The sequence below is a fragment of the Mesoplodon mirus genome (genome assembly GCF_964341445.2).
Source record: "Mesoplodon mirus genome assembly, chromosome: 12".
Taxonomy (NCBI): Eukaryota; Metazoa; Chordata; class Mammalia; order Artiodactyla; family Ziphiidae; genus Mesoplodon; species Mesoplodon mirus.
The window spans coordinates 31,329,612-31,356,141 of NC_138988.1; the positions used below are offsets into that span (position 1 = coordinate 31,329,612).

Below are 26,530 nucleotides of genomic sequence, written 5' to 3' on the forward strand. Positions count from 1 at the left end.
GTACAGAAACTTAGTAAGGTTTCAACTTAAAATTACAAATCTAAAAAGATTCCCTCAATTGCACATTTTATGTTGGGATTATAAGATTGCCAATTTAATAGGTCAAAATCTCTCATATATTACAAGAACATAAAAACCGCATATGTACAAATTCCTTCTTGAAAGACACAAAAAATGTGTACCACGCTGACTTCTAAATCTTCCTCTGGTCAGAAGATGCCCACTCACCAGGGAGGACAATCACCACCAGCTTTTCACCAGTGATTCAACCAGGCTTAAGGCCTGGGCTGCGGCCAAGAGGGAGATTCACATCTCCATGAGCTCAGGAAGCCATTACTTCCCTTCATGTACTATTTGGGATTATCTCCTTAGAATGCCTGGGTATACTTGGCCACAGACTTCAGCCAGGATGCTGACTGGATGTATGTTGGAGATACCTGCACGCTTTTCCCGGTGGCTGTGACGACATGCCCATCACTTCAGGAGGGGGTAGTCCGGAGATCCCAATGCTTGGTTTCAAGTTATTCTCATTACCTCCCCTCTTTGCAGAAGAATTTTCCTTGCCAAAGTCTGCAAATCCTACTTGGGTTTATAACTTGATTGGATTTTATCCATATAAAACAAACTTCCTTTGCTTTTCAGACCTTCCTATCTTCCTGCCCAAATCTCTAAAAGCTATTTTACTTGGACTGAAATCCTACAATTCTTGCAAAACCTTCCTTTCTTGGGGCCACACAACTCTCTCTCATAAACATTAAATAATATCAGGTTGAATCATGGATCTCTCCAGGGGTTTAAGTGCAAGGGTATTAGACCCATCCCAACAGACAAGCAATTGCTTTTCCTGGCAACACACTGCGAGTACTTGGTATGTTAAACTGTACACAACAAAACTTGTCTTAATAATTATGTAATTTAAACCAGACTTGGACTTCCCTGGTGGCACAGTGGTTTAGAATCTGCCTGCCAGGGGCTTCCCTGGAGGAGCAGTGCTTAAGAATCCGCCTGCCAATGCAGGGGACACGGGTTCAAGCCCTGGTCTGGGAAGATCCCACATGCCACGGAACAACTAAGCCCATGTGCCCCAACTACTGAGCCTGTACTCTAGAGCCTGCGAGCCACAACTACTGAACCCACGTGCCACAGCTACTGAAGCCTGCGCACCTACAACCTGTGCTCTGCAACAAGAGAAGCCACCACAATGAGAAGCCCATGTACCTCAATGAAGAATAGCTCCCGCTCTCAGCAACGAAGATGCAATGCAGCCATAAATAAACAAAACAAATAAATTAATTAAATAAATTAAATTAAATTAAATAAAAAAAGAAACAAACCAGACTCTATCTTAATTATGCCCATCAGAGTCATTGGTGAGCTGGAATCTGGGTGTGTCCACGGATAGCTAGTTGCCAAATCCCAGTGATGGCAGAAAATCTGGCAGAATTTCCCACTGACCCTGCCCCACCCCTTCCCCCTGCAGAAGGTTCCACACCCCAGGTGCCCTCTGGGGTGGACCATTTCCGAGTTCATCAATTTCCAGGAGAAGGTACGTGGTATGTGACCACAGCAGAGATGACCAGATGTCACAGCTGGCTTCCAGCTGGGTTAAGAGTGACTTTGCAGAGACTATAGTGCCTGGATTCGACTGACCAGTTTCCTCACCCAAATGACAAAAACAAGGGATCCCAAAAACTAGCTCATTTCCTTCATTTCCCTGCGGAATGAAACCCATGATCTTCAGTTCCTCAGAGAAGTGAAAGCAGCAACAAGGAATCCAGTAATTCCTGTTATCTGCAGGCTTAACAAGTCAGCCAAACAAGTCAGCCGAGCCTGAGGCGGTGGCCAGGAGCCCGCTCTCCAGACACTGCTGTCCTCTCTTCAAGCCCTGAAGCCAGGGGAGCCCGGGATGTCTCTGCTGCTGGCCTCCCTGCTGCTTCTCCTCCTCTCCACCCACAGCGCCCTGGCCCTGAGGATCTGCTCCTTTAATGTGAGGTCCTTTGGGGAATCCAAGAAGGCAAACTGTAATGCCATGGATGTCATTGTGAAGGTGAGCCCCCCTTCCTGTCAGAAGGATCGCTGGACACCCTTCACACTCTCTCTACAGCTTTCAGACTTTAAGAGACTCAGGAGGAATTTAACTGAAGTTAGTCCCTAGGGTGAAGGTAGCGTGTGTGTGTGTGTGTGTGTGCACGTGCACACACTTCTTCCTCCTTCTCTCCCCCTCCAGCCATCAACCTTATCCCAACTTCCAATTCTAATCTTTCTCCCCACTTAGATAAGACTTTCCTTGGGTAATCTGACCAATGTCTTGGGACTGTGCTCACATTCCTCTGGAGGCAGTTGACTCTCTTTATTTAGAGGTTAATTTATTTTTGATGCTGGAGTTGAAACCTTTCCCAGGACTCTGGGTTTTATTACCTTAGAAAATCCCAGAGGCACCACAGTGTGATGGGAGCTCCAGGAGCCCTGGGATCAGCTTCCACCTGGCAGCCAGGTGCACCGGCTCCGGAAGGCCTTTCTCCTCCCTGACCCCCCACCCCCTACCCCGTGCCTTTCAGCAAGAAAGGGTTATTGTGAAATGTAAATGCAGCACAGGGTTATTGTGAAAATATAATGAGTCCATGATAAGAGCTAACATTTATAAAGCCTTCGCTAAGCCCACTATATGCCAGGCACTGTAGACGCTTTATACAAGACAACTCATTTAACTTATGTTAAATAAGCTATGATCACACCTGTCATGTCTTCATAAATATTGGCCACCACCTCTTCACCCACAATTCCTTCCTCACAAAGCAATTTTCTTTCTTAATAGCAGCTTAATTTTTTTAATTATAAAGGTATAATTTTTAAATTATAAACTTATAATTTACAAATTAATTTTATTAAATTAAAAATAGTCATTATGGGGCTTCTCTGGTGGCGCAGTGGTCGGGAGTCCACCTGCCGATGCAGGGGACACGGGTTCGTGCCCCGGTCTGGGAGGGTCCCACATGCCGCGGAGTGGCTGGGCCCGTGCGCCATGGCCGCTGGGTCTGCACGTCCGGAGCCTGTGCTCCGCAGCGGGAGAGGCCACAGCAGTGAGAGGCCCGCGTACCGCAAAAAAAAAAAAAAAAAAAGTCATTATGGACTATTTTGAAAATACAGAAACATAAAGAAGTATCTTATCACTTGAAGATAACAGTTGTTGGTACTTGGGTAACTTTGTTATGGGCATTTTTCTACGCAAAAATAAATACATAAATCTGCATCTATTTTGCAGCATGGAGACACCCTATATCATCAGTTTTGTATTCTGCTTTTATATGAGAAGTATTTCACATGTTATTAATATTCTTTTAAAACACAACTTTTCATGCCTTATGCTGTGTTTGCAACATGTTTCATTTAATGCTTTCCTATTTGGGGATGCTTAGGTTGTTTCCAGTTTTTCTGCTGCAATGCATCTTCCTCTTTGATCTGTGTAAGTAATAATAATAACAGTACTTTGTTGTTTGCCTCCTATATGTCTGGCACTGCTCTAAGTATCCGTCTGTCCTCCAGCAATCCTGTGAGGGAATGACTATCATTATGCCAATTTATAGATGAGGAAACTGAGGTGTAGAGAAGTAGTAGATACCTTTTTACAATGGAAAACATTCCTCGAAGTGGGAAAACTAGACCAAAGGATTAATGCATTTTTTAAGGCTTTTGATACATATTCTAAAATGTCTTCCAGAAAGATCTGACAGTGATAAGTGACTAAATCAGCAGGCTGGCTGGATGACCAGCACCCAGCTCTCCTTGGTGAACCCTGCAAGGCTGATACCATGAAATGCAAGCCTATTTTTTTTTTAACATCTTTATTGGAGTATAATTGCTTTACAATGGTGTGTTAGTTTCTGCTTTATAAAAAAGTGAATCAGATATACATGTACACGTATCCCCATATCTCCTCCCTCTTGCGTCTCTCTCCCACCCTCCCTATCCCACCCCTCTAGGTGGTCACAAAGCACTGAGCTGATCTCCCTGTGCTATGCGGCTGCTTCCCACTAGCTATCTATTTTATACTTGGTAGTGTATATATGCCCATGCCACTCTCTCACTTTGTCCCTGCTTACCCTTCCCTCTCCCCATGTCCTCAAGTCCATTCTCTACGTCTGCGTCTTTATTCCTGTCCTGCCCCTAGGTTCTTCATAACCACTTTTTTTTTTTTTTAGATTCCATATATGTTAGCACACAGTATTTGTTTTTCTCTTTCTGACTTACTTCACTCTGTATGACAGGCTCTAGGTCCACCCACCTCACTACAAACAACTCAATTTCGTTTCTTTTTATGGGTGAGTAATATTCCATTGTATATATGTGCCACATCTCCTTTATCTATGCATCTGTCGATGGACACTTAGGTTGCTTCCATGTCCTGGCTATTGTAAATAGAGCTGCAATGGACATTGTTCTATATGACTCTTTTTTTTTTTTTTTGCGGTACGCGGGTCTCTCACTGTTGTGGCCTCTCCCGTTGCGGAGCACAGGCTCCGGACACGCAGCCTAAGCGGCCATGGCTCACGGGCCCAGCCGCTCCGCGGCGTGTGGGATCTTCCCGGACCAGGGCACGAACCCGTGTCCCCTGCATCGGCAGGCGGACTCTCAACCACTGCGCCACCAGGGAAGCCCTACATGACTCTTTGAATTATGGCTTTCTTAGGGTATATAATGCAAGCCTACTGATGGAAGGACCCAGACTTGGACATAGTCCCCCTCCCCTGTCCCTACACAGGTGCATTCCCAGCCCCCAGCACTTCTCAGTGGCTGCACAGGCCAGTGCTGGTGGCTGTCTCTTCTATGCCCTTCTTGGAGAGGAAACTGGAACATATATGTGCTCTGGAAACAGGACCAGTGGCATATTCCCCCCACTCCACGTCTTTGGAGAGGACGAAATTAACACTGGGGATACCCTGTCCCTGAGCAACCAATTCCAGCCTACCAGGACCCCATTACACAGAAAGGTCCCTGTCGTCTCTAATGGGCTTCGACTTGGTCTGCACCCTGGTTTCCAGGTTATTGCTCATCTTGAAGGAGCCTCTCCTGCATTTTTACTAAGTTCTTCCTCACCTCTCAGGGCCTGTTCAAATGCCTCCTCCTCCTTGGAGACTTTCCTGATCCTCTGGGCAGATGTAATTAATTATTCCTCAACACTCTCACAGCTCTGACTTTTATTTAGCACAACTTTCATTTGCCCCTCATTGTAGTTAGTTCTTTGCATTTGTCTCTCTCACTCTTAATGAGTCTTTGAGGGCGGAACTATATTTTAATAGTTTAGCATGCTGGGCTTTGCAGTCATGTTAACCTGAGTTCAAATCCTATTCTACCACCTATACCGGCTGTGTGACTTTAAACTAGTTACTCAATCACTCTGAGCTTGGTTTCCTCCTATGCTTAATGAGCTAAAAATCATAGTCATCTGATAGGGTTGGTGAGGCTCAGAGTAAATGTTATCTCTTACAGTTATGAACATTATAATTATACCTCTTTATTTCTGCAGTATCCAGCCTGGTATTCTTTACTTACTAAGGGTTTAATAAATATTTACTATTATTATTATTGTAATTATTCAAGCAAAGCCAAGAGGTAGGACGTGCAGGGGTCATGACCCTGGGCTCTGGACTTGTGTTGCCTAGGTTCACATTCTGCCTCAGCCACTTTCTAGCTGGGTGACTTTGGATAGTATCTCAGCTTTCCCAGAAAGAACCTCAGGCTTTTTGTCTTTAAAATGGACATGATAATAGTACTTACCTCAAGGAGTCCATCATTTATTTCAGAGAAGTTAGTTAATTTATCAAAGCACCCAATTTGATACTTAAAACATAGTGCCTAACAATAAAAAAAACAAACAACCCAATCGAAAAATGGGCAGAAGACCTAAGTAGACATTTCTCCAAAAAAGACGTACAGATGGCCAATAGGCACATGAAAAGATGCTCAACGTCACTAATTATTAGAGAAATGCAAATCAAAACTACAATGAGGTATCACCTCACACCAGTCAGAATGACCATCATTAAAAAAATCTACAAATAACAAATGCTAGAGAGGGTGTGGAGAAAAGGGAACCCTCCTAAGCTGTTATGGGAATGTAAATTGGTGCCACCACTGTAGAAAACAGTATGGAAGTTCCTCAGAAAAGTAAAAATAGAATTACCATATGATCCAGCAATCCCACTCCTGGGCATATATCCAGACAAAACTATCATTCAAAAAGATACATGCACCCCTATGTTCATAGCAGCACTATTCACAATAGCCAGGATGTGGAAACACCCTAAACATCCATCAACAGATGAATGGATAAAGAAGATGTGGTATTGAATACATATACACAATGGAATACTACTCAGCCATAAAAATAGAATGAAATAATGCCATTTGCAGTAACATGGGTGTAACTAGAGATTATCATATGAAGTGAAGTAAGTCAGAAAGAGAAAGACAAATACCATACGATATCACTTATATGTGGAATCTAAAATATGACACAAATGAACCTACCTATGAAGCAGAAACAGACTTACATACATAAAGAACAGACTTGTGGTTGCCAAGGGGGAGAAGGGAGGGGAGAAATGAATGGGAGTTTGAGGTTAGTAGATGCAGACTATTACATATAGAATGGATGGACAACAAGGTCCTACTGTATAGCACAGGGAACTATAGTCAATGTCCTGGGACAAACCATAATGAAAAAGAATATTAAAAAGAAAGTATAAAAACAGAACATATATATATGTATAATTGAGTCACTTTGCTGTACAGCAGAAATTAACACAATATTGTAAATCAACTATACTTCAATTAAAAAAAATAGTAGCATAGTATGTTATGTTATAGTAAGTGCCCAATAACAGATTTCATTATTTGTAGTAAATGGCCTCACACCCCTGGGAATTCTCTCTCTGCAGGTCATCAAACGCTGTGACATCATACTCCTGATGGAAATCAAGGACAGCAACAACATAATCTGTCCCACACTGATGGAGAGACTGAACGGGTAAAGACAGGGCCCCTGGACACTCTGTCGGCTCAAAGCCAGGTGCAAGGGCATCTGAAAGTCCCTGGGAACTGAAACTAGTGTGAGAGCCAGCACTGGCCCAGACCACCAGGTCACGTGGCCAACACTGCCCAGGCTTTCAACTTTATTAACCGTGGTCCTGAGAATGTTCAACCAGCTAGTTTTAACATGATAAAGCAAAAGAGGGAAACGGGTGAGGAGTCAGGACCGAGAGAAATGAAAGAAACAGACTAGAGCCTGAGCTGAGAAGTACTGTTACAAAGAAAAGATTGAGCGCAAATATGAAATCATGATATACCCACAGGCTGGAATATTATGTAGCGATTAAACGTCATGGTTACCACAGAATAGGTTAGAGCTAAATATTCTAGCATGGAAAGATGGCTACCATATATGGAAAAAAGCAAGTTCAGAATTGTAGGTAGAAAAGCCCATTTTAGTAGCCACACTACATCATATATGAATGAGGGTGTGCTTGAATTTGCGTCAGCATAAAAGAAGACAGGAAGGATGTGCTCAAACTGTTAATAGTGGTTATTTCTGGGGCGGTGGTGGGTATGATTGGAGGACTATTGTGGAAGGGGTGTGAGAAGAAAATGGGAAACATTTGCTTTTTATTTTATATACTTCTGTATGATTTGAATATTTGAAAAAAATTTTGAATTGACTCTATAAATTAAAATTTTATAAATGAATGTCCTCGAATAGCTTTAAATGATATTGGGTTATATTTATGATTTATTTCTCAAAGAATAATCACCCCAGAGTGAGTTAAAAATGCATATTCGGGGCTTCCCTGGTGGCGCAGTGGTTGAGAGTCCGCCTGCTGATGCAGGGGACACGGGTTCGTGCCCTGGTCCGAGAAGATACCACATGCTGCGGAGCAGCTGGGCCCGTGAGCCACGGCCGCTGAGCCTGCGTGTCCGGAGCTTGTGCTCCGCAACGGGAGAGGCCACAACAGTGAGAGGCCCCCATACCGCAAAAAAAAAAAAAAAAAAATGCATATTCAAGGGCCCCCGTCTATTAATTCTGAGACACACTAATTTCTTAAAACTTCTAATATAATGTTTCTTTTGTAGATATAAGATTAAACAATAGAGTATACAATAGGTACCAAGTTCAATTATGTAAAAAAGCAAAATGAAACAAAAAACATATAAAAGATTCAAAGGCAATTAACTAAAATGTGGACAGTGGTACAAATTTACAAGGAATTTAATGTGATTTCTTCTTCTATATATTTTCTGTATTTTCCGAATTTTCTACAATGAGCGTGTTACACTCCCCCTTCCCTTTTCTTATGAAATATTTTAAACATAGTTAAAAGCACAGAGGAGATAACAAACAGCCATGTACCCTCCCATTCAGATTGAAAAAACAGTGATATCTGGCCATTATTATACTATTTTTATAATTAGGAAAACTCACATTGTGTTTTAGAAATGAATGGTCAATCCAGCCTCATCAGGCTGGGGAGGAAGAGCCTTGGATTCTCTCCTTCACACACAGGGCTCTTTGGGCTGACCGCACCCACCCACTCTGGGCCTCAGTTTCTCATCTGAAAACTCAGAGTTGGAGCAGTGTGTCTCCTTTTTAGCCTCCCAGATCTACTGTTTCTGAGTCTGCTCTTGACAATGACAGAAGGAGTGCAGCCAAGGGGTTAGGCACCTATGCTCAGCTCAGACCACATGGGTTTGGATTCTGGCTTTGCCACGAAGGGCAAGTTACTGAACCTCACTGTACCTCATTTTCCCCATCTGTAAATGGAGATAATAATAGAACCCATCATCTTCTTGGGATGTGGCAATAATTAAATTTACTCATGCATGTAAGTGGTTGAGCTGTGCCTGGTATGGAGCAGTGGCGACTAAACGTTGGGATGTTCATTACTAGTCAAAGTAAGGGAAGTGTGATGGCAGGTGATGGTCCAGAGGGCCGTAAGAAACAGCTACCGTTAATACCCTAACCAGGGTATCACAGTTGCCAGGCATCCTGTTAATCAATTTACATGTGCTATTTCATTTCCTCCCCACAACAACCTGTAGAGTAGGTACTGTTACTGCTTCCCTTATAGTTGAGGGACTGAGGCACAGAGATCAGGGACCTGCCCAAGGTCACCCAGCCAGTAAATGGCCAAACCTACTTTTGAACCTGGGTCGTGTCTGTCTCCAAGGCCAATGCTCTATTCTGAGCCCCCTCAGCCGTCCTTGGAGTGGCCCTGGCCAGTTTTCAGAATTATGAGGGACGGAGGGGATGGGGACACCAGGCACCTGCCCGCAGTTGGTCTGGATTAAGTCCTCCCACCTCCAGTGGTCTCGGTTCTCCCCAACCTCCCTAGACTCCATGCCACGGACTCCAGGCAGAGCCAGGCCTGTTTGTCTCCTAATTCCCTGTAAGCCAGGAGGGGCCCTCCTCACTTCACAGCTGAGTCATTGCGAGTAGTTTGCCAACCCAGGACTTGGCAAGGCTAGATTCAGGACAGGGCCAGCCTTCCCAAACTGGAAGCCCAGCAGAATCCACTGTCTGCACTCCTGGGGCTCCCATGACCAGATCTGCCTTAGAATATTCATTCCCAGGAATTTCTGTAGGGTCTAAGTTGGCCCCTAAACACTCTGCTTTTTTCCAACGGAACCTGAGAGTATGCCACAGCTTAGACATGCCCCAGAGCTTCTCGTGGGAAGATGAAGTAGAACTGCGTCATGCTCTGCCCAGGGTGGAGTTATCAGCAAGTTTGGCAAACACATCTGAGAGTCAAGTTTCCCTGATAAGGGTAAGGGGTAGGCTCAATGGGACTTCATGACAATATCCTCAGCCCCCAGGACAGAAACAATAGCTGACTTGGAATCATAGTTCCAGGACTTGTGAGAAAATGTCTGGGGGTTTTCAGAGCAGAAGAGAATGTCCAAAAAAATGTTACTGGGAATCCTGCATATGATAAATGCTCAGGAGTGGTACATGGACAGGGTGACCTAGTGAGGTATACTCCACCAGGAAGTATGAGGTACAGCCCAGCCATGGGCCAGAACAGTGTTTGGGGCTGATTGTGGCCTGAATCTTTCATGGTCTCAGTGGTGTCCCACAGGTACAGGCCAAAGCAGGTGGATTTGGGGGTGAGTAGGATCTGAGTTCAAATCCCAGCTTTGTACTTGCAAATTATAAAAATGGAGTAACGATAGTACCCACCTTATAAGGACAAGAAATAATGGCTGTAAAGATCCTGGTAGATGTTACAGTCCCAGTCAATGGTGGTGGCCCTTCTTATGAGACTCAACGCTTATGATGAACAGAAGCCCTCCTACATGACGTCACGGGAGATACAGAGGCAGACTGGAAGGAGGGGAACCTAGGCAGTAGAGAAATGTTTTTTCTTTAAGATGCAATGTAAACTCTTTTTTGTCTTCCAGAAATTCAAGAGGCAAAACATATAACTATGTGATTAGCTCTCGTCTTGGAAGAAACACATACAAAGAACAGTATGCCTTTCTCTATAAGTAAGTATAAATTGTGCTTCCTGGAACATGGTTCACTTATCAATTATGACTATGAATAGAATCAAAATCTTTTCTTTAAAACCAAATTTGGATCTCTAACCAGTTCTCAATATTGATCAAAATAATTGCTGTCAAAATCAGGGCTGATGCAAAGTATTAACTCTTCAAAACTAATCTACTGGTTGACTCAGTGACCTGGTCAGGAGAGTGAAGAGTTCTTTTTTCTTCCTGGTTAAGTCCTGGCTGGGGATGGAAACCTGAGCTGCCCAGCATGGCTGCTCTGGGACGTCATATTCTCATCTTCTTCCTACTAATAATTTGTTTCGAATCTGACCTTTAAGTTGTGAGTTCCCTAGATAACTAGTATTGCTCAGATCTTCAGCTCCCAAAGGGCTCTGGCCCTTGAGAAGACTTGACTGAGCCTTGTTCTCAGGCAAAAGATCCCTTCCAGTGCTCAAGCCTGCAAGGGAGGCCAAGAGAACTGTGAGAACCTACGTCTCTGCTTCTTGAAAGAAGGAAGAAGCCAACCAACTCATCTGGGAGGACTTTCTTTTTTTTTTTTCTTCTAGGGAAAAGCTAGTGTCTGTGAAAGCAAGCTACCTCTACCATGACTATCAGGCTGGCGATGCAGATGTATTTTCCAGGGAACCCTTTGTGGTCTGGTTCCAGTCACCCTACACTGGTGAGACCCACAGGCCCCTCTCACCCCTGATATCCCCAGCGATCCCATAAACGGGCAGCAGCCCTGAGTGTGGGCTGTGATCCCAGGGTTTATGCAGCATCTTTAGTGAGGCATCAGGCTTGAGATGACCCTTAAGAACTTCTAACACTTGAATGTAGAGGATGCAGTATAGTTTGATGACACCAGGCTGGGTTCTCAGAATGCCACGACTCAAGACTTCCTCAGCTAAGAAGCCACTTTCTTAAATCAGTGATAACCTTACTCTCTTTGGAGCATTTAGGCTGATAGAAATTATTTACAAAAATCCCTTAGTCCCAATCAAGTACAGCTATTCCTTCATTTGAAAAATTCTAGCAATGGCCAGCAAAGATGATCTCCCAACCGAGAATCACAGTGTCCCTCCAGTACCCACTGAGCAATCTCCCCCACAGATTGGGGGTGGAGAGGAATCCAAAAGATTGCACCCTGATCTCTGACAACAATAGTACTTGTATTAGTCACTAACAATTATTGATCCCTGATTAGCGCCAGGTTCCTGTAATCTTTGCAACACCCTGCAAGCTAGCAACTAGGATTATCTCCACTTTACACTGGAAGAGACTGAGGTTCAAATAGATGGAGTCACTTATTCAAGGTCACCCAGCAGTTATTGAAGTGGACGAGCCAGGGTTGCAACTCAAACTAGCATTTCGGGAGCCCACACTTTTTACCACCATGCAACCCTCAATGGATAGTCAAGAATTAATTTGGTTTATAGACTGGAACTATATAGAATCAAATATTTTTTCAACACCCACTACATGTCAGGCTCTGTTCTGGGCACTGGACAAGACAGATGAAAGTTCCCTGCCCTTGTGAAGTTATGTTGCAGCAGGGGAGACAGAGAATGACCAAATAAATATATGCAGAGCTGTACATATGAATACCTATATCTATACTACACAAATATTAACATCTTGAACTATGAAGTTCACTATTTTGGCAGAGGGTTAATTAGCTCAGGGGCAGAGTATTTCAGGAAAACAAACATGGGAGAATGGTAGGAAATTCCCAGTAGGAAAAAAAACAAAAAACAAAAAAATGAGGAGATGGGGGCTATTGAGGGCAAGAAATGCCTTTCAGAGAGCATGTTCAATAATCATCTTTGTCATGCACACAATTCACATTTAGCTGATCTGGCAGTGTTAGGAGAGGCCCTCCCCACCAAATCATTATTTCTTCTCTGAGTCTTTGTGAACTGCTGAACAAACCTGTTTGTCTGGAGCTTCCACCCTTCCCTACCCCTCCCCCACACTCCCACCCTGGCTGGGATGGCACTACAGCTGTGTCATGCCTGGAGTCTTCTATCTTGCCTAAGGAAATGTCTTTATGTCCTGCCTGTTTGGGATTAAAGATGAAGGAGTTGGCCATTCATCTATATTTTCTTTCCTCCATTCATTCTCTCATTCATTCATTCATGTATTCAATCAACAAACATTTCTGAGCACCTCCAATGTGCCGGGCACGGTGCTAGGTGCTGGAGCCAAGCGGGTGAACAAGACAGATAAGCCTGCTCTCACAGAGCTTAGGCTCCAGTGGGCCAAACTAAGGAGCCAAGCAGGTAATTTCAGAGCATGAAGGCAATAAGCAGGGTTCACTGAATAGCCGGGTGAGGGGCCACCTTAGACAGGGCAATCAGGGATGGCCCCTTGGAGGTGACAATGGCTGTGACCCAAAGAAGCCAGTCACAGAGAGGTGGTGGAAAGGCGTTCTGGAGGGAGGAGGGCACAGTGAGCACACAAGCTCAGAGGTGGGAAAGGAGCTGGGGTGTTTAGGGGACCAAAAAGAGCTTGGGGAGTGGAGAGGAGGAGTGAGGGGGAGAGTGAGAGATGGGCTGCTGGACCAGGGTGTGGTCCTGGAGACAGGCTGCCGGTCTGAGTCCCGGCTCCCTGCTGTGGGACTTGAGCAGTGATCACTCAACAGCCCCCCGCTCCTGAGTAGGAGTGGGGACCCAGGCACAGAACAAGGGAAAGCCCGAGAAGGAGGTATTCAGAACGACACAGATGGGCAAGACGCCCACATCCCCTCTCTCAGGCTCCCTCAGTCCCTCCTGGTGGGGGAGGTTTTTAGACACTCCACGAAGGACCACTCTGTGTTTTAAATTAACTTTTCCAGGCTTTTTTTTTTTTTTCTGATTACAAAAGGAGTATAAACTGACAGGCCTCAATTTTTTAAATTAGAAAAAACGTTTTTTCTTAGTACAAAGCCAAACAGCCTTCATATTTTTAAAAAATAGAAAATACGGGGTTTTTTAAAATGAGAAAATAAAAACACCCACAATGCCAGTCAGGAACACCGTCTACCAGCTTTCTCTTAGCCACGCAGGGCAAGTCAGAGAAAAGAGGCTTTCGTGTGCTGAGAATAGCTGCCTTATGACCCTAAGATCATTTATATCTCAACCACTGGACCCTCTGGAAATGGGGGGCCCCAGACGACACAGTCCGTGCCTTGTGGGGGGACAGCCTGTTTCCCTCAAGCAGTGTTCGTGGAATCTTGCCAGAGGAAACGTGTGACCTCTGCCTCTTTCCTCTTCCTCAGCTGTCAAGGACTTCGTGATTGTTCCCCTGCACACCACCCCTGAGACATCCGTTAAAGAGATTGATGAGCTGGCTGATGTCTATACGGATGTGAAACGCCGCTGGAAGGCGGAGGTGATGACCCTCTGTGTCTGCTGAATTCCCATCTAGCAGGGGCAGAATCTGGTCCCTGAGAGGCATGAGTGGCTCTGAGGGAGGGCGAGGACGCAGGGCCTGTGCAGACCACCACCACTTTAGAGCCTCATTTTAGGCCTTCCCTCAGTCCTAAATATCTTACTGCTGAATCTGCCTGGGTACCATCCATGTGGGCCTTGGGAATTCATACCCTGCTCCACTAACAATGGCTGCCAACATTCACTGAGCGAATGAGTACCTGGTGCCGGGCACTATGCTAAGGCTGGACATGGACAAGTTTATTTAATCCTCCCAATAGCCTGATGAGATAACTATTTTGATCATTCCCACTTCACGACTGAGAATAGTAAGAAAAAGAGAGGTCAGGAGTCTTTCAGCTACAAGTGACAGAATCTCAAAATGGCTCATGAAAAGGAAGAGCAATTTACTGGTTCAGGCATAGCTGGACCCAGGGCTCAGACAAGGTAATCAGGGCTTGTCTTGTCTCTCTCTCCATCTCTTGACCTTCCTTTCCCCTGGGTGGGCTCCATTCTCAGGCTGGCTCCACCCTTGGGATGGTAAGATAGCTGCCAGCAGCTTCCAGAGCAATTGACAAATTTTCTGCCCCACAATGCAACAAATACCCTGGGATTGAGTCTCATTGGCTATGATTGTGTCACATGTCCATCCCTGAACCAATCATTGTGATCAGGTGGCTGAGATGCTCTGATAGGTTAAGTCTGTTTCAGCTCTACCCCAACCTCAGGGACTAAGGTGGAGGAGGGAGATGGTTTCCCAAAGAAATTAGGGGTGCTATTCTCACAGAAGGGGAATACATCCACCATCCCTCTTGGTTTCAATTATTTCCTCGTGTGGACAACAGGGGTGCCACCTCCTGTGTCTGCGAGGCCTACGAAAGCTCTTGGCAAATATGGAAGTGCTTCAGAGGGCTCTTCCTCATTCCTCTTTTCTCCTTTTGAGATGTGACTCCAGTGACCCCCTTCCTCCTCCTCAGTTCTGCTGCTCAAAGTGCAAAATCAGTCAAATAAAGTGTGGACACAGAGCTGGGACATGGCGCACACAAGGGGTATATTTCATTGCTTATTTGTAAAAAGCAGGGCAAGAGAAAGACTCATTTGTTCCTAAAATTATAAATTCCACTCATTCATTCAGCAAGAATTTATTGAGCATCTGTTAAGTGCCAGGCAGTGGGGGAGCCATCAGTGGCACAAAAATGAACAAGAGGGGAAACTCTTGTGCTCTGAGGGAGGGGCCTTCAGTGAGGCTGATCAGGGTTCAATAGCCTAGAGCAGGTCACTTTACCCTTCTATCCTTTTTCCACAGGGCTGTCAAAGGTTCCTTCTAACTCCTGGTGTTTATTGTAAGATTTAAATTAAACTTTAGAAAATGCTTAACGCTGAGCCTGGTACACAGTGAATGCTCAATAAATCATGCCTATATTAATAGAAGCTGGTTGACACTCGGGTTAAGGATGACATCCTGTCCTCAACCGCACCCACCGACCTCAGGGAAAACCATGATACCCAAGGTCAAAATAAAATGTTTTTGACGAAAACTCTAAAGTCAGCAACAACACCAAACAATAGCACAAGCAAGGAAATCTGCGTTTCCTCTTGAGGAGTATTAAAATTCTGTTTCAAGAGCCCTGCAAAGAAAAACACTTCCAAGATAGAATGCTCTGATGGTGGTCTCGGGGCAGAGGCGGACAGCGCATTCTATCACCCCCCTCCACCCCCCACTTAAGCCTCTTCTCACTTCCTCAATAGGCAAAATTTCCACAGGAGTAAGTTCCTAGCTTCAAAAGAGGAGAGAAAGAGCAGTGCCAAAGCTGTCAAATATACCACCCGAGTTCATTTTCCCTGCTTGGAAACAAAAGGCATCAATTCATTCATATGTTTATACCTTACAGTAGTTTAAGTCAGAGACAAAAGAAGTGAGGGAATAACTGAGCTGGATTCTTCCATCCCCACCTAAATCTGCGCCCCAAATTAGAGAGATTTGGTGACTAAGAACAGGAGGGAGCAGCTACAGCAAACAACCTTCTTCCCACTGAGAACACACTTCCTTGTCATACTCGCCTGTCAAATACTCATCAGAACTGTGACTCCATTTTAAACTGTGGCCTCTTCTTTTAAAAAGCAAAATGAAATTAAGACCCTTTATTATTTTGCTAGGGCTGCCGTAACAAAGTACCAAAGACTGGGTGGCTTAAACAACAGAAATTTATATTCTCACAGTTCTGGAAGGCTGGATGTCCAAGACCAAAGCGGCAACAGGGTTTGGTTCTTCTGAGGCCCCTCTCCTTGGTCTTCCCTCTGTGTCTATGCCCTAATCTCTTTTTATGAGTCACATCAGATTAGGGTCCACCCATATAACCTCATTTTACCCGAATTAGCTCTTTAAAGGTCATCCACAAATACAGTCACAGTCTTAGGTACTGGGGGTTAGAACATATGAATTTGGGGGGACACAATTCAGCTGATAATAGAACTCATCGTTTATTGGGTGTGCGAGGTGGAGTCATTGCTACCAGTTTTGCCTGAAAGCATTAGACTACAATGCCTACAGGTGACAGTTTCGAATCTTGTCTTTCAGAATTTCATTTTCATGGGTGACTTCAATGCTGGCTGCAGCTACGTCCCCAAGAAGGCCTGGAAGAACATCCGCCTGAGGACCGACCCCAAGTTCATTTGGCTGATCGGAGACCAAGAGGATACCACGATCAAGAAGAGCACAAACTGTGCCTATGACAGGTAGGAGGCATCTACCAGACCACCACGAGCCCACACAGTGCTTGGTATGCATTGGAAAAGGTGGCCCCCTCTGGGCAGATGAAGCTCTTGGCTTGGAGAGCTGAGCCAGTTAGACTTTAAGCTTCTCCACTGGGTACTTTGTGCAGTATGCAACCTGCGTGGCCATATATGGTGGCCTTGGTCACTGTAGCTTAGCGGTGGCAAGTGCAGGCTTTGCTGTCAGACGGGCCTAGGTTCAAATCCTGGCTCTTACCACTTAATATGTCTGGGACCAAGAGACTTAAGCTCTCTGTGTCTTTGTTCCCTTACCCGTAAAATGGAGATTGTAGTAGTGCCTCACTCATACATGAAGACTAAACAAAGTAACATATATAAATCTTCACATGCAATGTCTGGAATATGGTAAATGCTCAATATATTCATTGGCTGTCAATTATTCCATCACAAAGACATACCACAGTTTACTCACTCAGTCCTCTGTCACTGGGCATTAGGTTGTTACCAAGGGTTTGCTATTAAAAGCATAGCTGAAATGAACATCCTATATATGCATTTATTATTATTATTTTGTTTTTTGCGGCACGCGGGCCTCTCAATGTGGCCTCTCCCTCTGCGGAGCACAGGCTCCGGACGTGCAGGCTCAGCGGTCATGGCTCACGGGCCCAGCCGCCCCGTGGCATGTGGGATCTTCCCGGACCGGGGCACGAACCCGTGTCCCCTGCATCGGCAGGCGGACTCTCAACCACTGCGCCACCAGGGAAGCCCCTATATGTGCATTTTGTGTTTATTTATGATTTCCTCAGGGTAAAAATCTAAAAATGAGACTAGTTAGTGCAAGGAAATTTACACTTCTAATGCTTTTGCCATACACTTTTTTTTTTTTTTTTTGGCCGTGCCTCACAGCTTGCGGGACTTTAGTTCCCTGACCAGGGACTGAAGCCGGGCCATGGCAGTGAAAGCGCCGACTCCTAACCACTGGACTGCCAAGGAATTCCTACACATTTCTAAATGCAAATATATACATTTAAATAATAGCATTCTCTGGTATTTGTAAAGCCTCCCTGGAGATTTTCCATCAGCTTTCAACTTTGCTCCTTAAGTCAGGAGGGAGGTGAGGGGGGACCTGAAGCGTGTGAATGTTCATGACTGGCACATCCACAGCGGACACCACAGGCAGGAAAGTCCCTAGGAGCCCTGTTCCCAGGAGTGGTTGCTGTTCCCAAGCTCAGTGTGCACGCGATGGCCATCTGCAAGCAGACAGTTTCCATTTCTCTAGTTTCGAGTTCTGAGTTTCCTTCCCATCCCGTGACCTCTTCTGCTCCTGTTAGAGCTTTCAGGGCTGATGCGCCCTCTGCAGACATCATCACTTCTGCTCCCCAAGGTGGAAACAGCCCTGGCCCTGGGGGAAGTAGAACCAAGGTGAGAAGTTACAGGAGACTGAGCTTCCTGGGTACCTGCCCCCGCCATCCCATTTTGAGGGGCTGCAGCAAAGCTGGTTGGAGAGGGCCACTCACCCACTCGCACATGCCAGCTGTGTGGCCTTGGGCAGGTCAAGTCCCTTCTGTGGTCCCATTCTTTATCCCTGGCAGAGGAGAGGGAGGTGATCGAAAGTAATGGAGCAGAACAGTGAATCCCAGGGAAAGATGGATTAGATGGGGTGGCGGAACAGGTTAAAAAAGGTGTTTACTAAAGGACCCCCAGTATTACGCACTTGTATGCCAAAGGACGGTAGGATTACAATGTGCTTTTTTAAACATTAATTTCTTGTTTTGCTGCTCTGAATTTCCTCTGTTTTCCGTAACAGTATATATCTTTTATGGTTTGTAAAAAGGAATATGAGGGGAGAAGATGAAATGGCCTCATTTCCAGTCTTTGTTCTGTGTGCAAATATTTATTGAACACTTTCCATGTGCTGAGTGCTAGTGGACAGGCCAAGATGCGCAGAGCTGGCTGGGCACTGGAGCAGCCGCAGGGAGCTTAGTGTGACCCGCAGAGTCACCAGCACACAGAACTAGCAGAAGTCTGAAATGGGGGAGCCTTAACTATGCTGTTCTTGACTCTCTGGGTCTGAAAGGATGGCTTCAAGAAATCTCCACCCAAGGGACTTCCCTGGCGGTCCCGTGGTTAAGTGGTTAAGACCTCTCCTTCCGATTCAGGGGGTTTGATTCCTGGTTGGGGAGCTAAGATCCCACATGCCTCGCAGCAAAAAAGCCAAAAAAACATCAAACAGAAGCAATAGTGTAACAAATTCAATAGACTTTAAAAATGGTCCACATCAAAAGAAAAAAATCTTTAAAAAAAAGAAATCTCCACCCAAGTGCGAAGAGTTTACTTATGGAGATTAGTTAAAAATTAACCAGGTGGTGTTGGTCACAAACAAAGAAAACCAGGTCAGCTGGTCGGAATCAGGGAAAGCTCATTGGACAGTCATGGGCTGGCAGTTTAACCCAGCTTGTTATTCTTCAGCCAGTCAGCTGGGGCCATGTAGACCCCAACCACATCACCACACTCGGGATACATTAGATTCCATTTAACCACCACGTTCCCATTTTCTGTCATCACTGTAAAGCAACTGTACTAGGGTTTTTCTCTATATTTTTCTTTAAATCTATTCACTTATTACTGAAATAAATATATTTTAAAAGGAAATTTCATAAAGCTAAGGTAAGAAAACAGGACCACTTGCCATAAATAAAAAATAATTGTAAAAGTAAGCCCAGTGAAAACCGAGCAATGTTACATTATACCTTAATTCTCTTGTCTGCAGAATGCTCTCTCTTGGTCAAAATAGGAGCTTAGGGAGGCATTAAAGATAAACCAGAACCTTTCTCCATAATTGAATCAGGAAAAGTGAAAATAATTGCAAAGGGAACATCTTTTCAGTACGCAAGCCATTGCAACGTGCTGTGATGTCCGTGTCTCTTCTACCACCAGGGCTCCCTGCTCACACAAGGGACACTGTCCTGGTGCCCACAGATCACCGCAGAGCTGACCCTGTTTCCCAACCATAGGCACTGTCCTGAGGGTCTCTGTCGGGGAGGGGGAAATTTCTGCCTCAACCCCTCTTGAGTTCTTATGGCTGGACTATAATAAAATTGACACAAGACCAATTAATAGGAGAAAAAGAAACAAATCTTAATTTGTGCACATGGAGGTCTCATAGAAATAGGACCTAAGAATTGGTCAAATCACAGCAATATCTTTTTTGATCTACCTCCTAGAGTAATGAAAATAAAAACAAAAATAAACAAATGGGACCTAATTAAACTTAAAAGCTTCTGCACAGCAAAGGAAACCATAAACAAGACAAAAAGACAACCTACAGAATGGGGAGAAAACATTTGCAAATGGAACAACTGACAAGGGATTAATCTCCAAAATATATAAACAGCTCATGCAGCTCTATGTCAAAAATACAAACAGCTCATGCAGCTCTATGTCAAAAAAACAATCAAAAAATGGGCAGGGGATCTAAATAGACATTTCTCCAAAGAAGACATACAGATGGCCAAAAGGCACAGGAAAAGATGCTCAACATCACTAATTATCAGAGAAATGAAAATCAAAACTACAATGAGGTATCACCTCACACCAGTCAGAATGGCCATCATCAAAAAATCTAGAAACAATAAATGCTGGAGAGGGTGTGGAAAAAAGGGAACACTCTTGCACTGCTGGTGGGAATGTGAATTGGTACAGCCGCTATGGAGAACGGTATGGAGGTTCCTTAAAAAACTACAAATAGAACTACCATATGACCCAGCAATCCCACTACTGGGCATATACCCTGAGAAAACCATAGTTCAAAAAGAGACATGTACCAAAATGTTCATAGCAGCCCTATTTACAATAGCCCGGAGATGGAAACAACCTAAGTGTCCATCATCGGATGAATGGATAAAGAAGATGTGGCACATATATACAATGGAATATTACTCAGCCATAAAAAGAAATGAAATTGAGCTATTTGTAATGAGGTGGATAGACCTAGAGTCTGTCATACAGAGTGAAGTAAGTCAGAAAGAGAAAGACAAATACTGTATGCTAACACATATATATGGAATTTAAGAAAAAAAAATGTCATGAAGAACATAGGGGTAAGACAGGAATAAAGACACAGACCTACTAGAGAATGGACTTGAGGATATGGGGAGGGGGAAGGGTAAGCTGTGACAAAGTGAAAGAGCGGCATGGACATATATACACTACCAAACGTGAGGTAGATAGCTAGTGGGAAGCAGCCGCATAGCACAGGGAGGTCAGCTCGGTACTTTGTGACCGCCTGGAGGGGTGGGATAGGGAGGGTAGGAGGGAGACGCAAAAGGGAGGGGTTATGGAAACATATGTATATGTATAACTGATTAAATTTGTTATTAAAAAAAAAAAAAAAAAGTCTACAAATAACAAATGCTGGAGAGGGTGTGGAGAAAAGTGAACCCTCCTACACTGTTGGTTGGAATGTAAATTGGTACAACCACTACGGAGAACAGTATGGATGTTCCCTAAAAAACTAAAACTAGAACTACCATATGATATAGCAATCCCACTCCTGGGCATATATCCAGAGAAAACCATAATCCAAAAGGATACATGCACCCCAGTGTTCACTGCAGCACTATTTACAACAGCCAAGACATGGAAGCAACCTAAATGTCCATTGTCAGAGGAATGCATGAAGAAGATGTGGTACATATATACAATGGAATATTACTCAGCCATAAAAAATAATGAAATAATGCCATTTGCAGCAACATGGGTGGACCTAGAGATTATCATACTAAGTGAAGTAAGCCAGACAGAGAAAGACAAATATCATATGATATCACTCCTATGTGGAAATCTAATTTTAAAAAATAAAGATACAAATGAACTTATTTACAAAACAGAAACAGACTTACAGATATTGAGAACAAACTTATGGTTACCAAAGGGGGAATGTGAGATAAATCAGGAGCTTGGGATGAACACACACACACACACACACACACACACACTACTATATATAAGATAGATAGGGACTTCCCTGGTGGTCCAGTGGCTAAGACTCCACGCTCCCAATGCAGGGGGCCTAGGTTCGATCCCTGGTCAGGGAACTAGATCCCACATGCTGCAACTAAGAGTTCGCATGATGCAACTAAGACCCGGCACAGCCAAATAAATACATAACTAAAAATATTTTTAAAAAAAGATAGATAACCAAGAAGGACCTACTGTACAGCACAGGGAACTCTACTCAGTATTCTGTGATAACCTATATGAGAAAAGAATCTTAAAAAGAATGAATATATATATGTGTATAACTGAGTCACTTTGCTGTACACCTGAAACTAACATGACATTGTAAATCAACTATACTCCAATAAAATTAAAATTAAAAAAAAAAGAAGTGGTCAAAGCAGGCAGTTTTTATACTTTTTAGACCAAAAAAACAATACATTTGTGAGGAATTGAGAGGACAAAGAAACTCAGGTTTTGGGTTCTCAATGAGTGAAGAATCTAAAGAGAATTTGGGCTTGGGGCAGTGAATTAAAGAAGTAACAAGGTTTGTTCACACAGGCTGCTTGGCCTGAATTCCCTTTCTCTGGGGATAAGGGTGCTGGTCCTTCCTTCTAGCTCCAGATGCAGGGAGTGCATCTTTCACAGAGGAGATTTATTTCTGCTTTCAGGGAGACTGACAGGAGGGTCAGAGTGTCCCTACTGTGCTAGCCGTTTAAGTAACTTTAAGTCAAAATAATCAATATGCCATTGTGGCATATTTTGGGATGGCCCACCCTGAGCTTCAACACAAGCCAAAACCAGGGCTGGACTTTTGAACTCCATGTGAAAGTGCCAAGCGGTTCAGTCATTCTAGATGTCAAGCAGGAAGCCTGGTTTGATCTCAGAAATCATCAAGGTGGATTAATGTGACTATCTTCCCTCTTCTTCTCCAGGATCGTGCTTAGAGGACAAGAGGTTGTCACCTCTGTTGTTCCTCAATCAAGCAGCATCTTTGACTTCCAGAAAGCTTACAGGTTGACCGAACAGAAGGTACAGCTGTCATCTTGTTTTTCTGTGCCACCGTCCTGGGAAGATGGGTTGGTGTCACCCACTGGTGGTTCAGGTCACCAATGGAGATCTGACATTGAGCCACTGGACCCTGAGTCTCAAAGTCTATGATTCCGTGACTTGAGGACCTGCCTCAATTTCTGACTGAACTGGTGCAGGGACAATGCTCCCAGTGCATGTTCTGTTGGGTGACTTGGGACATTTCATCCTGGGCCTCCCTCAGCTTGAATTCGTTCATCACTAAAATGAAGGTGTCTCCTAATTCCCAAATTTATCTCTCCTTTCTCTTTACAGGCCCTGGATGTCAGCGACCACTTTCCAGTTGAATTTAAACTTCAGTCTTCAAGGGCCTTCACCAACAGCAAAGGATCTGTCTCTCCAAAGAAGAAAAAAAAGACCAGTCGTGCCTAGATACAAGGGTGCTATTTTATTAACCATTTCTTGCCTCTACATAAAGCAACTCCAATAGGTATGGACTGTTCCCGGCACTCAGGAAACAAGACTGGCCCAACTGCGTTCATTTTTCAACTTGTATCTAATTCATCTTGAGCCAAATTGGGAAGAGTGTCTTCTATTCTCCCTCTAGAGCTCGAGCTCATACCTCCCCTGAATTACTCAAAAGGACACTAGGGTCTTTTGCAGTCCAAAACAATGGCCTTCATGTCCGGAGCTAGAGCTCCATCAGCTGTCACTGCTCTACCTGCCAAGAGAGGCCGCAGGAAGAGGAACATCAGCTTTCCGTCTTCTTGAGGGTGTCCTGTTCCATGCGAAATGACCAGAAATGCCAAGGACACCAAGGCCCCAACTGTAGCCCATGATTTGGGCAATGAACTGCTTTAGGATCTGGCCCTCCTGTCTGAGGTCAGGCCACAATCATATCCTGCAGGGATGAAGGGTGAAGGCCATTCCCACGGGTCTCCCTGCCTTTAAATAGTCCTCCAACTCAGCCAGCCCAGTAACCACCAGTGTCATCCTTTGAAATTCCAGTCTGACCACAGCTCCCCCTCTTTCCCACCCCCTGCTTTAAAAGCCCCTGAAGGAGCTCCCATCACCACCTGGAGAGAGCCCAGGGCATTTGGACACCCATGAAGGTCTCTATTACCTGGCCTATCATGTCAGCCTTACCTTCGTCCCACCTTGCAATTTTGCCCAGCAGGACTGCCCCTTCCCCGCATGCCCCAAGCTCTCCCTCCTTCTGGGCTCTGGCTCAGCCCATCCCAGAGCCTGGGCAAGAAACCCCGGCCACCCCAACATATGCCATACCCCTATTATAACATTCACCACATTGCATGTCACCAAGGCCACTATTTGAGCTCTTTGGGGGACCTGGTGGGACAAAGGCCCAGTTGGCTGGGAGGGACTGGAGGATTTTGTTATCTTTCTGCAACTAAAGGCTTGCAGAGGAGTCCAGCAGCGAGGCACCATTTTACCTAGATCCACGGTGACCATTTTTTTTCGGTTTGTTTTGCTTTGTTTTCCCTTATATTGTTCCTCTGTCCAAGTAGTACATGAACAGGGCTAAATCTGCAAGCAGTACCAAGGAATAAGCAAAGAGAAGGAACGCTGTGCCTTGGGCCCCCTGCTGTGCTGTCTCAGAAGCAGCCCCTCCTACCAGCTTACGCATCCCACCAGAGAGTCTGCATAAATAAGCACTGTGTGTAACTTTGAGAAATACAGAGTATAGCATTCTATACACGTGGTCCCTCTCTGCTGATTTTCCTAAATATATCCAGGACGATGTGACTTTTGATATAAGAAAATGAGACCGTAAGCCTGATTTTTTTTTTATAAATTTATTTATTTATTTGTTTGTGGGTTTTGGGGCTGTGTTGGGTCTTCGTTGCTGTGCGCGGGCTTTCTCTAGTTGTGGCGAGCGGGGCTAATCTTCATTGCAGTATGTGGGCTTCTCATTGTGGTGGTTTCTCTTGTCTTGGAACATGGGCTCTAGGCACGTGGGCTCAGTAGTTGTGGCGCACGGGCTTAGTTGCTCCACGGCATGTGGGATCTTCCTGGACCAGGGCTTGAACTCACGTCCCCTGCATTGGCAGGAGGATTCTTAACCACTGTGCCACCAGGGAAGCCCAGAGGCTGTATTTTTATTAACAGGACTTGCTTCATTGAAGGGTAGGCCAGGCAAGCCTTTGGGTACGTATGGCTCTCACTTAATTATTTAGAATGAATTTCTGCCAAACAAAGAATCAGGCGAAGTTTCCATTTTTTTCTTCTTCTTCTTTTTTTTTTTTTTTGGTCATGCCAGGTGGCTTGCAGGATCTTAGTTCTCCGACCAGAGATTGAACCTGGGCCCTGGGCAGTGAAAGTGTGAAGTCCTAACCACTGAACCACCAGGGAATTCCCTTTTTTTTCTTTAATAACTTTATTTATTTATTTTTGGCTGTGCTGGGTCTTTGTTGCTGCGTACAGGCTTTCTCTAGCTACAGAGAGCAGGGGCTACTCTTCGTTGTGGTGCGTGGGCTTCTCATTTCAGTGGCTTCTCTTGCTGCGGAGCACGGGCTCTAGGTGCACGGGTTTCCATAGTTGTGGCGCACGGGCTTAGTTGCTCCACGGCATGTGGGATCTTCCCGGACCAGAGCTCGAACCTGTGTCCCCAGCATTGGCAGGCAGATTCTTAACCACTGTGCCACCAGGGAAGTCCTCCATTTCTTTATCATTCAACGCAGCAAGTATTTTGGCAAGTCTTGAGAAATGGAGAGGCCCCTATTTCCAGTCTTTGCTATTTTCTCGTCTTCATCAACACTCCTTTCCTGCCTCAAACAAACATGCTCCCCAGTGCCCTTCATCCCATCCCTGTGAGTCAGTGGCCAGGCTGGGAAGGAGAGAAGGGAGGTTCTCCAGGTCAGCAACCCTGGCTCCCATCTCTCGCTCGGACTGAAGAAGGCAAGTATAAAGGGCAGTTGCCAAACCGGGAGAGGAAAGAGTGACAAACTGGAGGCCACATCCCTCTTCCCGCCCAGAAGGAGAAAAAGCACCCAGCCCAGGGATGTGTGGGTGAGAGAGGTTCACACCTGTGTCAGCCACCTAGGACCCCTATCGGGGCTTCCACCCAAATAGTCCTGAAGGCAGAGACCACATTGAGGAGCCAGTATTCCATGTCACTAACAGGTCACATCTTGAAGGAGGAGTGGGTAACTGCAGTCCCACAGGACGCTGGCAGCAGTGTGTTCAAGCTTTTAGGATTCAGGGAAACTACCGAGATTAAGTAAATCTAAAGGAATTTCAAGGAAACAAGGATGCGCACACATACACACTCGATCCTTCTGGGAAAATAGGTTGGGAAACAGTGAGTGCCCTGCACGGAACACTAGCTGAATGACTGCTTGGTTCTCCAGGCTTCATGGGGCCAAGGGCAAAGGGGGCGGCCCTAGTCCAAGCCACTGACTCTTGTTTGATGACATCGCAGCCTCCTTACTGGTCCCACCACGTCCCCCCTACAATTTGTTCTCCTCCCGCAACCAGGGTGTGCTCCCTAAAATGCAAATCTCATCCTATCTCTCCCCTGCCTTCAACCCTCAATGGCTCCCCATTTCTCTCCGGATAAAGACCCAAGTCCTCACCATGGCCCACAAAGCTCTGTGGTTCTTGGCTTTCACTTACCTTTCCAACTCCATTTTCAACCATGTACATTCTGTAGCCACATCACTTTGTTCCTCTGTTCTTCAGGCTCTCCCCAGCCTCTGGGCCTCTTCACGTGCTGTTTCCCTCCTCCTGTATCACTCTTCTCCCCCTTCAGTTAGCAAACTTCTCATTCCTCAAACTCAACTTAAACCTCACTCAGTCAGAGA

The 26,530-nt window shown here is 45.0% G+C and overlaps 1 protein-coding gene across 2 annotated transcripts; it reads left to right on the top strand.

Annotated features, from left to right (window-relative positions):
* Window positions 1–1,776: 1,776 nt before the first annotated feature.
* Window positions 1,777–25,562, top strand: DNASE1L3 (deoxyribonuclease 1L3; the record flags this gene model as incomplete). Of its 2 annotated transcripts, XM_082638107.1 has the most annotated exons (8): window positions 1,777–2,047; window positions 6,939–7,027; window positions 10,453–10,539; window positions 11,109–11,221; window positions 13,799–13,911; window positions 16,528–16,685; window positions 22,616–22,712; window positions 23,025–25,562. In XM_082638107.1, exons 1-8 carry the CDS (start codon window positions 1,907–1,909, stop codon window positions 23,139–23,141), a joined length of 915 nt encoding a protein of 304 aa, XP_082494233.1. In that variant the 5' UTR covers window positions 1,777–1,906. The 2 variants fall into 2 exon arrangements, with proteins under 2 accessions (XP_082494233.1, XP_082494232.1); XM_082638106.1 differs by lacking the exon at window positions 23,025–25,562 and having other exon boundaries at window positions 22,616–22,841.
* Window positions 25,563–26,530: the final 968 nt, after the last annotated feature.